At 37.7% G+C, this 14,400-nt stretch overlaps 1 protein-coding gene across 5 annotated transcripts in view; it reads left to right on the forward strand.

Moving 5' to 3' along the window:
* The window catches only part of RAB3GAP2 (RAB3 GTPase activating non-catalytic protein subunit 2), a 42,776-nt gene that overhangs the window by 15,139 nt on the left and 13,237 nt on the right, over positions 1-14,400 (forward strand). For 3 of the 5 annotated variants that reach the window (XM_041476802.1, XM_041476799.1, XM_041476800.1), the window contains exons 5-20: positions 807-854; positions 958-1,033; positions 1,178-1,279; positions 2,346-2,445; positions 4,052-4,150; positions 4,964-5,112; positions 6,045-6,124; positions 6,229-6,318; positions 6,792-6,931; positions 7,558-7,774; positions 8,075-8,218; positions 8,475-8,557; positions 8,871-8,935; positions 9,333-9,423; positions 11,196-11,323; positions 11,918-12,131. In XM_041476802.1, the coding sequence (XP_041332736.1) occupies positions 807-854; positions 958-1,033; positions 1,178-1,279; positions 2,346-2,445; positions 4,052-4,150; positions 4,964-5,112; positions 6,045-6,124; positions 6,229-6,318; positions 6,792-6,931; positions 7,558-7,774; positions 8,075-8,218; positions 8,475-8,557; positions 8,871-8,935; positions 9,333-9,423; positions 11,196-11,323; positions 11,918-12,131 (1,826 nt within the window). Of the gene's footprint in view, positions 1-806; positions 855-957; positions 1,034-1,177; positions 1,280-2,345; positions 2,446-2,467; positions 3,597-4,051; positions 4,151-4,963; positions 5,113-6,044; positions 6,125-6,228; positions 6,319-6,791; positions 6,932-7,557; positions 7,775-8,074; positions 8,219-8,474; positions 8,558-8,870; positions 8,936-9,332; positions 9,424-11,195; positions 11,324-11,917; positions 12,132-14,400 lie in introns of those variants that run through there. The other 2 variants (XM_041476801.1, XM_041476803.1) reach the window with 2 other exon arrangements.

The following is a 14,400-nucleotide window of genomic DNA, read 5'->3' on the forward strand; positions in this document are numbered from 1 at the left end:
AACTCATCTCAACTTTGCATTTAGAAAGCTTTCCTTCTCTAATACTCTACCCTGCTTATTGAACCACTCTTTGGGAAATGGAGGTGACCTGGAATATAAATAATAAACAGTGCTACTTGCATTTATGCTTTAAATGCTATTTGGGATGTCATCTTGAATTCTATGCTGTCTCATAAAACCTTTGTACTGCTTCTGTTTCCCCAGACAGTGTAAAACTTTGTATCATGGTAACCGTTCAATAACTTCTGAATTGAGATATTGGGACATGCTCATCTGCTTGCCTTCTGCATGCTTTGCCTGTCACTGAGCATGCTCAGTTATTGCATTAACTGGGAAGACGGTATTCAGATGCTCTCAAATTATAAGGCACTGAAAGGCAGTGGATATAAAATCTACCTAATTGGATATTTCAAAAATTTATTTTGATATGTATGATTCAGTTAGCTCTTTAAAAAAAAAAAAAAGTTTTTTTTATGACATACTATTATATATCAGAAGAAATAATTTACCTTTAGGCACATGAAATTCAGCTTGAATCTGCTGAACAGTAGTGACAGAATAATCAGTCTGATTTATGAAAGACCATTAGCAAGGTACAAAAAGTCTGTTTGGGCACTCTTGAACTTGTAATTGAAAATGTCTTTAAAGTGAAAGGACTTTTTTTGATTCTTATTGTGAATTTGATAGATGGTGTGCTGCATTAATAAATTATTAAAACTTTCAAAGGGCTGACATGGCAAGATCTCTTGTGTGGAGTAAAATTTCACAACAAGGGAAAACCACTAATTTTGTGTTTCTGTTTCTAGTGAATGTGTGAGTAGTGTATTGTGTATTCCACTGGCAAGTCAGAAGAGGTAAGGATGTATATGCATCAGTAATGTCCTTACATGATACTTTTCTATGTCTCTGGCTTAGAATGGGATTTGTTTTTAACTTGAGTGTATCTTTGTGAACCAGGAGCTCCACAGGCCGCCCTGACTGGACGTGCATCGTGGTTGGCTTCACCTCTGGCTACGTTCGGTTTTACACTGAGGTGTGTTTCTCAGCGGGACAGGACAAGGGAGCTCTTGGCATAAACATCTGGGTGTTTTAGACTTTGATCCCTGCAGATTGTGCTTTTTGCCCTCCCCAAGAAAAGGGACAGAAATGTTCATGCTTCTCATCCTTTCTTTTCTAGAGTGGAGTACTGCTTCTTGCACAGCTTTTGAATGAAGATCCTGTCCTACAGCTAAAGTGCAGAACCTATGAAATTCCCAGGCATCCTGGTGTCACAGAACAGGTTTTGTCAGATTATTTCAAAAGCAAAGTGCCAGTGTTATGGGGTATAGAAGGGAGTATTCTCTGGGAATCCTCTGTGTCCTTACCAGTTTTTGATGGGATGGACAATTCCTTAGAACAAGAGAGCCTTGATTTCTTGTTCTAGGTATATTCATACCTGTATAGTTTGAGGATTCAGAGTGTCTTTGGAGTATTAGCTCTATAGATTTGTTTTGTTTTTCTCTCTTTGCAAAGGAATAGTTCATTCATTTTCTGTTTATTCATTTATGTGAAAAACCATGATAATGCATTGATGAAGGGAAAAAATGTAACTTGACAGGTGCCAAGAGCTATTCATACTCATTCATAAGAATTTATCTTAATTATTTCACAGAGAAGATAGCTAGAAATTAAAAGAATATTTATAGGGCTAGGAACCTGATTGTCTTTATGAGTATTTCCTGCAGAGAAGGCTCTGCAGAACTCAGACTATTTAATAAAGAAGGCAGCTTTCTTTCCTTTTGGCTGAATTGGCAAGCTCTGTGTTGAAAACGAACAAAATCACAGAAATTTCCGAGTTTTCTTTGTACAAATACTCACATGATTTAGTGTGACATTTTTGGGATCAGTTTTGAAATACAGAAGTATTAAGGAATTTGACTCTTGAATTTGTATCACCAGATTAGAATTTATGTGCCCAAGTCGTAATTCAGGCAGGCATTAATCCAGTTTCAGAATTTGGCTTCCTAAAACTGTGATATTTACATTCTAGATGAACCTGTTTTTCTGTTGCCTTCAAAAGCTGCTGTAACTTATGTATTTTCTTCCTAAGCCATAAGGTATATTAAGCAGACAAAGAAATTATTGAAAGAAGATAAAAGTAGAAAGTTATGTGGCTAAAATGATTTTTGGGAGAGTTTAATACTGAATTTCTGTAGTTTTGTCTTAGTTGTCTGTGGCTTGTTGGATATGAACTCTCTGGATGTAATCCTCATCTTTGCGTAGTTAATAGTATAAAAAGCCAGAAAATAATCTGCTCTAACAGCAGCAATGATCTATTTTTTGTCTTTCTCTCATTTTTTCCCCAGAACGAGGAACTAAGTATCTTGTACCCAGCAGCAATTGTGACAATTGATGGCTTTAGCCTCTTCCAGTCCCTTCGTGCGTGTCGCAATCAGGTAGCAAGAGGTATGTGTAAGGGAAATGCTTATTTTTCAATCTGTTAATAGGTCTTTATTTTTTAGGAAATTTACTTAGATTAAATATAAAATCAAGGTGGAATTTAAATCTTCCTTGCTTGTTCATTGATACATTGACACCTACTGCATTCAGGGATGTTTCTTCCTTTACAGACAATGTTCCCAGAGCCCAAGTTGTCCAAGTAGTACTGACTGTCTTCTACATACTCACCATAATACTGTACACTGGTTTTGGCTGGGATAGAGTTAATTTTTTTCCTAGTAGCTGGTATGGGGCTGTGTTTTGGATTTGTGATGAAAATGGCACTGATAGCGTGCTGATGTTTTAGCTGCTGTGAAACAGTGCTTACTCAGTGTCAAGGCTTTTTTTGTTTTTCACACTGCCCTGACAGTGAGCAGGCTGGGGGTTCCCAGAAATTGGGAGGGACATAGCTGGGACAGCTGACCCCAACTGACCAAAGAGATATTCTTGCCATATGATGATGCTCCTGGAAATAATAGCTGGGAAAAGAAAAGGAAGAAGGGGGAATCTTCAGTTATGGCATTTGACTTCCCAAGCAACTGTTACATGTGATAAAGCCCTGCATTCATGGAAGTAGCTAAATACCTGCCTGCTGATGTGAAGTAGTGAAGAAAATTTATTTTTTTTATTTGTTTGCATGCTGTCTTTATCTCAACGCACCAGTGTTCTCACTTTTACTCTTCTGACTCTCTTCCCCATCCCACTAGGAGGGAGTGAGTGAGCTGCTGCGTGGTGGTCAGCTGCCCACTGGCATTAAGCCACTGCATAATGCTGAGGTGCTTCTTAGCATGTCACTGTCAGTGGAATGTTCTTCACAAGAAAGACTTTATGGGAAGTGGTAATGCTGGGATGATGGCAGTGGTGGTCCTTGCTCTTTGTGTCCATGTCTAAGAGCTTTTCATACCTTGTTTGATTGTGCAGGAACTTTGGTCCTGTTCCTTTAGTACAGTGCCTGTTCATACTCTAATTTGGAAACAAGCTCAGTGTCCACGGGGTAGAGGAGACAGTACTGTGTGATAGATGGCACAAGGATTGTGTTGAGAAGGACTCAAAGCTTGTTGCAGTATCTGCAGCTGGAGTGCTGTATCTTCCTTCATTCTTGATCATCTGTATTTTGGGTAATGACTTGAAAGTGACACTCATTGGTTTAGTCTTACCACTGTTCTTACCTCCCACTACTACATATCTAGTGAGTGTTCTGACTTTGCAAGTACTTGGGTGGAGAAGTTTCTACTTAAACATGCCCAAACCACAAAAATCAATTGTAGTAGCTTTTTAAAATTGTACAGAGTATTATACCATAATAGCTAGTAAATACACTATCTGCAAGTACAAAATGTATTTATGATGGAATATCATGTGCAGTTTTCTTCAGTCAATTTTTTAAAATGTTTTAATTTGATGATGGTAAATATTTCAAAAGTCCATTTTAATAGATGTTCCAATGCATATTAACTTAAAACTAGGTTATTTTGTGTCTTCAGATTGCATCAGGTGTTTTTTTTTTTCCTCTCTGTTATGCTATTCCTTTGACTCAGTAGAAATTTTTTTGTGCTTTATTGACTTTTGTCAGCTGCTGCATCTGGCAATGAGAATGTTCAACCTCCACCATTAGCTTATAAGAAATGGGGTTTGCAAGATGTAGATACAATTGTTGACCATGCTAGTATAGGTAAGCATTTCTATTTAATTTCAAGTATTTTAAAAAATGAAATTAATGTTTTTGTGCACTTAAATTCTGGCTGAGAGCACTTAGTGGTACTGGTTGGATAGAAGTACGTAATGAGTGAAGGCTGTCATAGTGAATGATCTCATTAGCCACTATCAAAAATATTTTTGATTTTCTTTTCTAGTCTGATTGAATCTTCCCTCTTACATCTGTAACAGTGTTGTTCTTTGTTGCTTAGTAAGAAGCAGCTGAGAGAGGCCAGATCAGATGCAGTTCTTTCCATTTCTGTCAGATGAATGAACTGTCTGGCAGGCAGGTTAAGACTGGTGTGGGTCTTTCCTGAGTCTAGCACATAAAGAAATTTAAATTTGAGATGGTTCCTTTCCAAAAAGGACAAATTGATTCATAGACTCTCAAAGAATTTTACCCTTCAGGAATTTGCAGAAGCCTCAGTTCTTGTCAGAGGCATATCTGAGGGATAGCAAGGTTAATTTCTCTTCCGCCCTTTCTACAAAAGCAGCTAAGAGGTCAGAAGGCTGCTATCAAGGCAGGTGAAGTGAGTTTGGTGCATGTATTTTTGCTGCTGAACTCTGCTGAAGTTTTTTTCTTCTGAACAAACCGGATGTGCTTTATAATTAACCCAAGCCCGTTAGGTTATTTCTGCCATGTTGTTTGGCATTTCTATGGTTAAAGCTATTCCCTTCCCACTGAATGCTGGCTGGTCAGTCAAGAAGGCAGGAATATATCTATGCTTTTAGAGCAATTGCATGCCTCTGTTCTGAATGTGTAAGACATTTACTTTAATGTTTTTGTTAGGCATCATGACACTGTGTCCTTTTGATCAAATGAAGACTGCCTCCAATATAGGAGGATATAATGCAGCTATAAAAAGCAGTCCACCTGCCATGTCCCAGTATGTTACTGTTGGAGCCAATCCTTTCACTGGGTTCTTTTTTGCCCTGGAGGTATGTACTACCAAGCTGACGTGCCTAAACTTTGAATAATTAATCTTTTTTTCTGTATGAGTATTTCTGAAGTATTCTTATGTTCTTTTTATGTTGACATTTTCCTTCTTGATCTTCTGCAACTGGAGTGATTTGGAGTGGATGTGATAGTAGTGTCTAGCATGGGTTCCTGCTACTGAGAAATTTTATTTTCTATCTTAAATTGAGTGTGATACATAATTTTTTCAAATTTGTTAATTTTTCAAAAATATTAGTTGGCAATAAATTATGTTGGTATTGTGTAAGCATGCATCTTATGGATATTTGGAGGTCTTTAGGTCTTTGATTCAACACGACCTGAGTACATTGTAGTGATTTCTTGTAGGAGAAAATGGCAATTTGTGCTTAGCTGTAGCATATTTACATCATCTTCTGTTGTTTGGGAGGAAAAGGATGTCAGTGTAGCTGTGTCTGTACATTCATACCCTATGTGTATGCTGTCCTTACCAGGATTGAAAGTTAATTGTAAATACTAGAATTGGAATTTTGGTTTTTGTACTTGCTTTCCAACAGGTTTGTGAAAAAACTGCTTATGTAGATATTTGCAAGGATGCCAAAGCCATACACCAGCCAGCTCTCTGTGATAGATGATACACAGGGTTTTTTTAACTTCTGTTGCAGACAAACATACTGAGCTACCAGTGACTTGCAGAGGATTTTGAAATGGTAGAGATAGCAGAATGGCTTTTCTGGGGGTAATGAATTTAAATTTTGCAGTCTTAAAGCTATGTTTTCTGTGCTGAAAGTCCATAGGAGGCCTAAAAAACACTGAACTCAAATGCAGATTAGTAAGAACTATTTCTTGGCTTTCTAAAGGTTTTGTTGCTTCATTTCAGGGTGATTCACAGCTGACTATTTATTGACTTTCAAAACACTTTATTCCTGTATTTCAGGGTAGCTCACAGCCTCTGTTGTCTCATGTTGCCTTAGCAGTTGCAAGCAAACTGACTTCAGCATTATTTAATGCTGCCAGGTAATAAAATTTTTTAAAATGTCTTTTTCTTTTTTTTTTAGTTGTAGCCACATAATATTTTCAGGACCATTATTGTAATTCTTGTTATGTTCTTCTGTTGCAAGTGGCTGGCTTGGTTGGAAGAGTAAACATGAGGAAGAACCTGTCCAAAAACAGAAACCAAAAGTGGAACCTGCGACCCCATTGGCAGTGAGGTAAGTTGGGTTTTTTCCACGGTCATTTACTTTGGATGTCTTGTGTTTTAAATTATTTAAATTATCTTGAAAGGTATATAATTGATGAACATGTGACTTCAAGCAGTAATGGTAGTTTGCAGGTCATTTGTTTTAAGCTTTGTGTCATTTCAGTTTATTGTTCTGGACAAATAATTATTCATCTTTCCCTTCCAGTGCTCAGGTTCATTGTTACTGTTACAGTCATTGCCTGACAGTGCATGACAAGGCAATCACTTATCCCACTTTCTGAACTTTGCTTTTTCAGTAGGACTTACGCAGAGCTATGCTATATCTTAGTAAACAGAACAAGAACTTTTTCATGACTTCCTTTTAATTTTACCCATACCTTCTGTTATCTTAAAAAAAAGTCATCTTAATCATTAGAAGAAAATCTAACTATTTCTGAAGAAAAGGATCTGTCTAGTGGCTTTGCTTCATTGTTATTTTTTTAGGTTTGGACTTCCTGACTCCCGGCGCCATGGTGAAAGGATATGTCTTTCTCCATGTAACACTTTGGCAGCAGTAACAGATGAATTTGGAAGGGTTATTTTGCTGGATGTTACAAGAGGACTCGCAGTTCGCATGTGGAAAGGTATGGTAGTAATATTAGTGTAGCAAATAATATTCTTCAAAACACTGGGGCATCTTATGTTCAGACATAGAATTCCAAGAATTTTAGTACATTGCTTCATTACAAACCAAAGTCAGGTGTAATATAAAGTCCATAAGGGTATTTTTGCAAATCCCTGGAATACAGTTAAAATTTGGTCTGTTTGGTTTGCATTTTTTTGGAAGAGCTTTAGCTCTATTCAAGATTCTTTCTGTTGATAAGCTGTAGTACCCTTTTTAATTCTGCTGAGAAGATAAACTTTGAAAAATCAGTAAGAAGACATACAGCATGTTAGATTCTCATTTCATCATGATGACTGCACAACAAGGGACTCCTCAATGTCTTGCATTGGTTTAATGTACTGAGCACTGACCTGATGAATTTTGGGGGTTTTTTTATCTCTTCTTCAGAAGAATTTGTTCCTCCCCAGAGCTTTGCCAGGGGCTGTGTTTGGCCGCTCTCTGGTGGGCCCTGTTCCAAATCAATGGACTAGAGTTCTTTACAGGAGTGAGGAGTTGCACGATTTGAAACAAAGCCTAAGATTACAGCTTGATGCACTAATCCTGTATTAGTTTCTGCACACTAGTGACCTGTCTTCTCTTACAAAGGGTACCGTGATGCAGAAATTGGTTGGATACAGACGGTAGAGGACCTTCAGGAAAGGGAAACTGAGAAGATGGATTCTTCTCCTTTTGGAAATGCACAGGGTCCAAGCAGGGTAGCTCAGTTCCTGGTGATCTATGCTCCAAGAAGAGGCATTTTGGAAGTGTGGAGCACACAGCAAGGACCTCGGGTTGGAGCCTTCAATGTGGGGAAATACTGCAGGTAAGAAACAGGTAGCAAGTAGGCATAGTGCTGTGCTGCTGCAATAAAGTGATGTATGGCTATGCCAGGGTAAAAGTGATAGTGGTGCTGGCAAGCACTTCTGTGCTGCCCAGTGTTTCCACTGAATGCAGCTTGTTGTTCTGGAGGTGGGGATATATTGTCATATTTCATCACTCTACACTCTTTTCTGATAAAGGTGTTTTGCAGTTTTTAAACCTTAGCTTCATAAAACTTATTGCCTCTTTATTTTGTTTGTAACATGGAAGGTTACTAATTTTAGCTATTTTTAAAAAATTTCAGGTTGTTGTATCCTGGTTATAAAATAATGGGTCTAAACAATGTGACCAGTCAGGGATGGCAGCCCCAGACTTACCAGATCTGCCTTCTTGATCCAGTCTCTGGAAGTGTAAAAACTGTCCATGTACCTTTCCATTTATCACTGAGGTAAGAACTTTTTATGCTTTATATAAGTAAATTAATTTCATTATTGCTTTTGGAAACAGTTGGAGACAGCAATTCTGGTGTTCCTTTTCAAGCTGAATAATCTCTGTAATAGTCTCCATTGGTTTGTATGGATTAACATGATTTTTGTTATTGGAATGTTACCTTAAAGTAGCATAAATAATTAAAAAATACCGTTTTAGTGAATAATTACTTTTAGTTCACTTCACTCATACAATTATAAATTCTTTTCCTTCAGTGATAAAAAGAGTGAACGAGCAAAAGATATGCATCTAGTGAAGAAGTTAAATGCTTTACTCAAAGATAAAACCTCAGATCCAGGTAGGTTGTCTTGTATAATTTCTTGAGATTGTGTTATCAAAGAGTTCTTGCGTGATCTGTGTTGTAAGTATGCAACCACAAGTACAGTTGTGATGCATTCTGACAGCTCTGTGTGCTATGAGCTATGATCTTTAGGTAGCTTGGGGTTTCTGTTATTTTGTTTCATTTTCCTCAAGCTTATTTTGGCAGCTTCTGCAAGTGTCTTCGTCTTTGTGATGAACTCACAGGCACCTTAACCGTTGTGCAGGTTTACTTATTCTTCAGAAGGCAGTTGAGAAGTATGAATTTAAATTGTGATTGTCTTTGTTTGCAGATTTATTTGAAGCTGAAGCAAAGGAATTAATACTTGATATCAAATATCCTGCTACAAAAAAACAGGTGAACATTTAGAGTATACTTTAATATTAGAAAAATAATACTGCGTTATCGGAGTGCTAAATATTCCAAAATAAGGTTTTTTTTTTTTTATTTTTTTTTCCTAGAATTGCTTGAAGCAAGTAATTGAGCTGTTTAGGGTTTCTCTGGGTAGTTTTTTTACAACATATTGATTAGAATTAACTTTGACTTGTGACTTCCCCAAGGCATTGTCTATGAATAATAAAAAGAGAGAAGACTGTAGAGAGTTTCTGTAGGAACAAATTATGCCATAAGTATATGTGAAGGTGAAATACAGATGAAAAATCATGGTCAAAGTTGTGCTGCTGTTGGCTTAACTTGCATGTTTTTGCACTGAGATTAAGTGAATATTTAATTATCTTGAAAATCTTCTTAACAGGCTTTGGAAAGTATATTGGCAAGTGAACGTGTGCCACTTTCATCTCTCACAAACATCACTCAGACATTAATGGATAATTTAAAAAAACAGGGTAGGTGGTTATTTATTTTGCAAACATCAAGAGGTATTTGCACCTTGTCTGCAGTGCTGTAACTCTATTACTATTATATGTAGAACTGTTCTGTTCCACAGGGAGACCAGGCTTGGTCTGCTTAGTTTCGGTGCTAGATATCACAGGATGTTGCTTTTCTGTCTTTATTTAATGCAGACTACAGGTAGCTTGCTGGTGAGTATGTTTGGCTAAGCTTGCTGGGTGCCTAGTAACTTGTGATTATATTTTTTTAAAAAACCAACAAAACAAAGTCAACAAAACTGGATTGGGTACTTGTGTCCTGTAAAAACATCCTTTAGAAAGAAAGTTCATAGACTTTTGCCTGTAAATGTTTTAATTTACTCTCTCTCCAAAGAAGGGAATGAGGATATGGCAAGATCTGTGAATTTTAATGTACTTGAAACACAAAATCTTTATCACTGAGAATCTGAGCTGCAACCACATCTAGTACCTTTTTTTGGTAAACTTTGCTGAAATTTACCAAATAATTCATGTTTTGATAGAGATTTCAGAGCTTATGTCAGGAAATGCCATTGCCAGTTCAAAATCTTGTTGCTGAAAATCTTCGTTTCTGTCAGTGGTAGTTTCTTTTTATGGTTTTCTTGAAGTACATAGAGGAGATTGAGACCTTCACACATGCAGTTATCTACCTAAATTCTCTACCTCATTCTAAATCAATAGTATTATCCATTTCTGTTAGAATTCCTAAAACATCCAAAGGAAAACAGGAACATGACTTTTAATTCTGAAGAGGGGTTGACAGAGTAGTATATTTCTTAAGGTCTGTGTGTTTGTGCATTTTTCATCATTAATCTCTTGTCGAACATAACATTATTTCCCCACAGTCACAATATACAGCAAACTTGACTGATGTTCCAGCCTTCTAATTTCACAAGAGTAGTGTTATATTTCTCCACTTCTGTCTAGTAGGTAAAAGATAATATAAAGCAGATCCTGGTCTCTGTGAATGCTGTGGTTGTGAATTTAAGGTCAAGTGGTTCTGTGACAAACTCTATGTTTTTCTCTTTTTTTGGTAGGATTTTAATAGCAATGTATCAAATGTATTCAAGGGTTTGTAAATGAAATCATGTTTAGAAGCAACTTCAGGTGAAAATTATGTATTTAGTGGAATCTTTTGTATAGAAAGGTCATTTTAGGATCTCTCAGGAAAGCTTTCTTTCAAGACTAGTAAGTTGAAATAAAAGGGGATTTTTTTGGACATGTTGGTGTTAGTTTCCTATATTGTTTGCGTTAATTGTTACTGGAATTTGAATGTCAATAGATAGATGAAATTTCTGAGACTAAGATTGCAAAAATACAGAAGGCAGTGTCTTGCTGAGGTGAAATTCATGTCAGTAGTTATCAAGGCTTCTTCACATGAGAGGAATATGCTTAAAGTGTCAGAATGAATAAAATATTATAATTTGTTATTCTTGATGAAAGAAAACAGGAACTGTACTTCAGTATTTGACAGTCTGTGGTTTGGTCTTAAACCAGGAGAAGACAATAGATGTGTCTTTGTTCAGTTTCACGTTGTCAACCTCCAGTTTTAAAACAAGCTTCATTGCTTTCTTTAATACCTCTAGTAAAAATAATTCTTATTTTATGCTGCTCTGAATTGAATGTAATGATTGCAAACGGCAGTGCATCAAAAAATTAGAGTGAGTTTCAGAAATCCTCCAGTTCTGTGTGTGTGTTTCACTATTCCAGGCTATGTGTTCAAGTTCAAATGCAGTTTTATTTCTCCTCAGAGCTGGAGTGTGTGGACGAAGCACTGCTGCAGTTCTGTGCAAACAAGTTAAAGCTGTTACATCTTTATGAACTGGTTAGCAAACTAAATTCCCAGAGCATACAGAAAGAGACTTCACCTTCAGATAATGTGAGTAAATTGAAAATTCAGTTGTCTTTTAAATTCAAGTGATGATTTAAGCATAAAAATACATTTTCAAAGCCTCAGATAAAGTAAGTAGGTCAGCAAGTTTCCCCTTTTTGTGGCCTGCAGCTTTTAATGAAGTCATTCTTATAATACCTTCCCTCCGGCCTCATACAAGTGTCTGGTAATTCATCTACGTAATATTCTTTAGGAGACACAAAGTTGAGATACAAATGAAAATAAAACCAGTCTCCTGTTTTCAGTCCTTTATTTAAAGTACGTAGAGTGTTCTTCACTTTAGTTTTGGAGGGATATTTTGGGACCTGTAGAAGTTAAAAATTTTGATGCTTGCATAATTTACCTTGCTTTTGCTATAATTTATAAAGCTGCAAATGGGAAATGCATCTGTTCTGGTCGTTAAAAAGGAAGCGAGACAAGCTCTTTGTTTGAGCAATGTGAATAACTGATTTGGAGATTATTTTGGCTCTTCTCAAAGATGTTTTTAATGAAATGGAATATTTTGACTCTTCTGACTTTTTTCCATTTTTACTGTGTTTTGTATAAGTCTTTTGTGAGATGAGATTTTGTTTTGCTTTTAAGGACTTGGCTAAACTGCTTCGTCTTGAAGAAAAAGATTTTCATAGGCTTGAAACTTTACTGGAGAACTACAAGAAAGAAAATGCTCAAACTACCACTCAGTTGACTGATGAGAAGGATGACATACTGTCTGTGAAAATATTCTTAGAATATCTAGAATATGAAAAGGATGTGATTACTGTAAAAAATATGGAAGATGGAGAATACGTGGCGTTAGGTAACAGCTATTTGAGCTCTGTTACATTTCTCAGACTGATTGTAATCTAAGGTGGTATAAATATTTTAGCCCTAATTTGAGGCCTTAGCAGCCCATCTTGCCTTGAAGTAGTATGTAACTGCTCCTTTTAGACTCTTACCTTTAGCTGGAGGACAAGTCTTTTGCATGAATGACTGTTAATACAAGTTAACGGCATCTGTGGATACAATTACCCTGAAGCCATGTAACCACTTTATTTAATTCATTTATTTAATAATTTATATAATAATTTAATTTATTTAATTCATTTATTAACACCACTAAATTGGGCAATAACTGGATACTTCACAGAGCAGCTGTACCCTGCTGCTTCTTTCATGTTCACAGCAATCTAAGAGTTGAGTTAATGGCAGAACTCACTTTAGCCTTCGAGATGGGGGTGCTGACCAGAGGCAGCATCAAGGCCATTAGGTGAGGCAGCAAGGACCTAATCCACCTAATTTATGGAGTTGAGATTTTCAACAAGGTCTCTCTAAAATGTCTCATGATTTTCTTTAGTCCATGGCTGTGGGCTCCATCTGTCATAGTAGTCCTCTAGGGCAGGAGAAGTGGTGTGTGCTGTTGGATTGTTGCATGCTGAAACCAGTTCTGGTTCAATCACTGCTGTGCTTGTCATGTTATAGCATCACTGCACTTTGGCAGATTCATCAAAATTAAATTGTAATTAATCTTGGTAATTTTTATTGTAATACCATTGATACGGCATATAGCATCCATAGTAGTGATGCCATACAATATTATATAGCAATTAACATACAATTCAAGTCATTGTGTGTTCTCATCCAGAATCAAACCCCCTTGAGGTACACATCAGACTTCCCCAAGTGCATCCAGATCCTTTAGCAAAAGCAGTTCCACAAATGGGTTTGCTTTTGCCTGAGACAGGAGCAACATAAACTCTGTTCTCCAGCGTATTTTTATCCCCTTCTATTGCACAGTAGAGTTGTGATTGGGCAGGGGTAGTTTGATTGGCAGATCCCATAGTGCTGACCAACCAAGTGACCTCTGTATCCCAATCTTAGAATGTCGTAGCATCCATTGCATTCCATATAGCCTTTTAAAAAGCCCGTTGCATCTTTCAGTCTTTCCAAAGGGTGGCTTCACCCTGTTCTGTTCAGTCTGGATCAGTCTGCTTGCCTGGGAGATGTGTAATGTATTCCTTAAAGGGATTCCTTCCCTTTAGACCTGGGAGAAGTTGCCCCTAGAGGCTGAGGATTTATGCCCCTTTTCCATTTCTGTTATCAATGCCCTCCTCCCTAGAAAGGAATCCCAGCTCGTTGGCTTCCTTACCCTCTTATTTCAGGCTACTGGCCCTGTTATCCCAACATAAGAACAACTGAATGACAGCGTACTCACCTGGATTTTGGCTGAAGTCTTCACGGATATCTTGCAGCTCCCTCAGGGATAGAGATTTTTTGATTACTGCCTTGTTTACAAATTCTTCCTCTTCTTCCTTCCTGAGTAGTGAGCACCTCATTCTGCTGTTCTCATGCTGGTCCTACTTTGGAGTAGCTTGCCTCATCCACCTCCTTCTCCTGTTCCTCCTACTGAGTGAGCTCACTTTCACTTCCAGTATTACTTCTTGTGTAGAGTTGTCAGTGTCAGGTTGTTTCTCTAGCTCAGCCACAGTGCGGTTGCTGGGCTCGGAGTATCCACAGTACCTGTCACTTTGCCATCAGATCCAGAGGCCTTCTCTTCTCTCTGACTATACCGAGCAGTGTTGAGCAGAATGATTGTAATTCGGCTGGAGAAGGGAGAGGTGGAGGAAGGCATTTCCCCCTGGGCCCTTGGAGGAGCAAAGGTGTAATTGCGAATTGTTCGCGCTGCGCGGCGCCCGAGGGCCGGAGCCGGTGGCCGAAGGCAGATCCGTGTCAAGACAGCCATGAGCCAGCTTACACAGTACCTGATAACCCAAACCAAACCCCCAGGGGCGATAGAGCACAACAGAGAATGTTTACAGCAATTTACACTTTATACTGCTCTGTCAGCATTGTGACCACTGACTATTAAAGTAATGTAATCAATGCTTATGACAAGTTTGTTTTAACATGCTCTGGTCAGATCTGTCTTTATCTCAACCCTCTGTGTCCCTTGTTGGGCATCAGAAAAGACTGTTGTGATTTAAGCTCACAGGCACGTGAACACCAGGTGATCTCAAATGTAACCTGTTATTTTGTATTGCACTCACTGGGACCTGATCAATAGATAGCCTTTTGTCTAAGTGTAAGGA

Source organism: Pyrgilauda ruficollis, unplaced genomic scaffold (assembly GCF_017590135.1).
Source record: "Pyrgilauda ruficollis isolate IOZ18807 unplaced genomic scaffold, ASM1759013v1 scaffold4, whole genome shotgun sequence".
Lineage (NCBI taxonomy): Eukaryota > Metazoa > Chordata > Aves > Passeriformes > Passeridae > Pyrgilauda > Pyrgilauda ruficollis.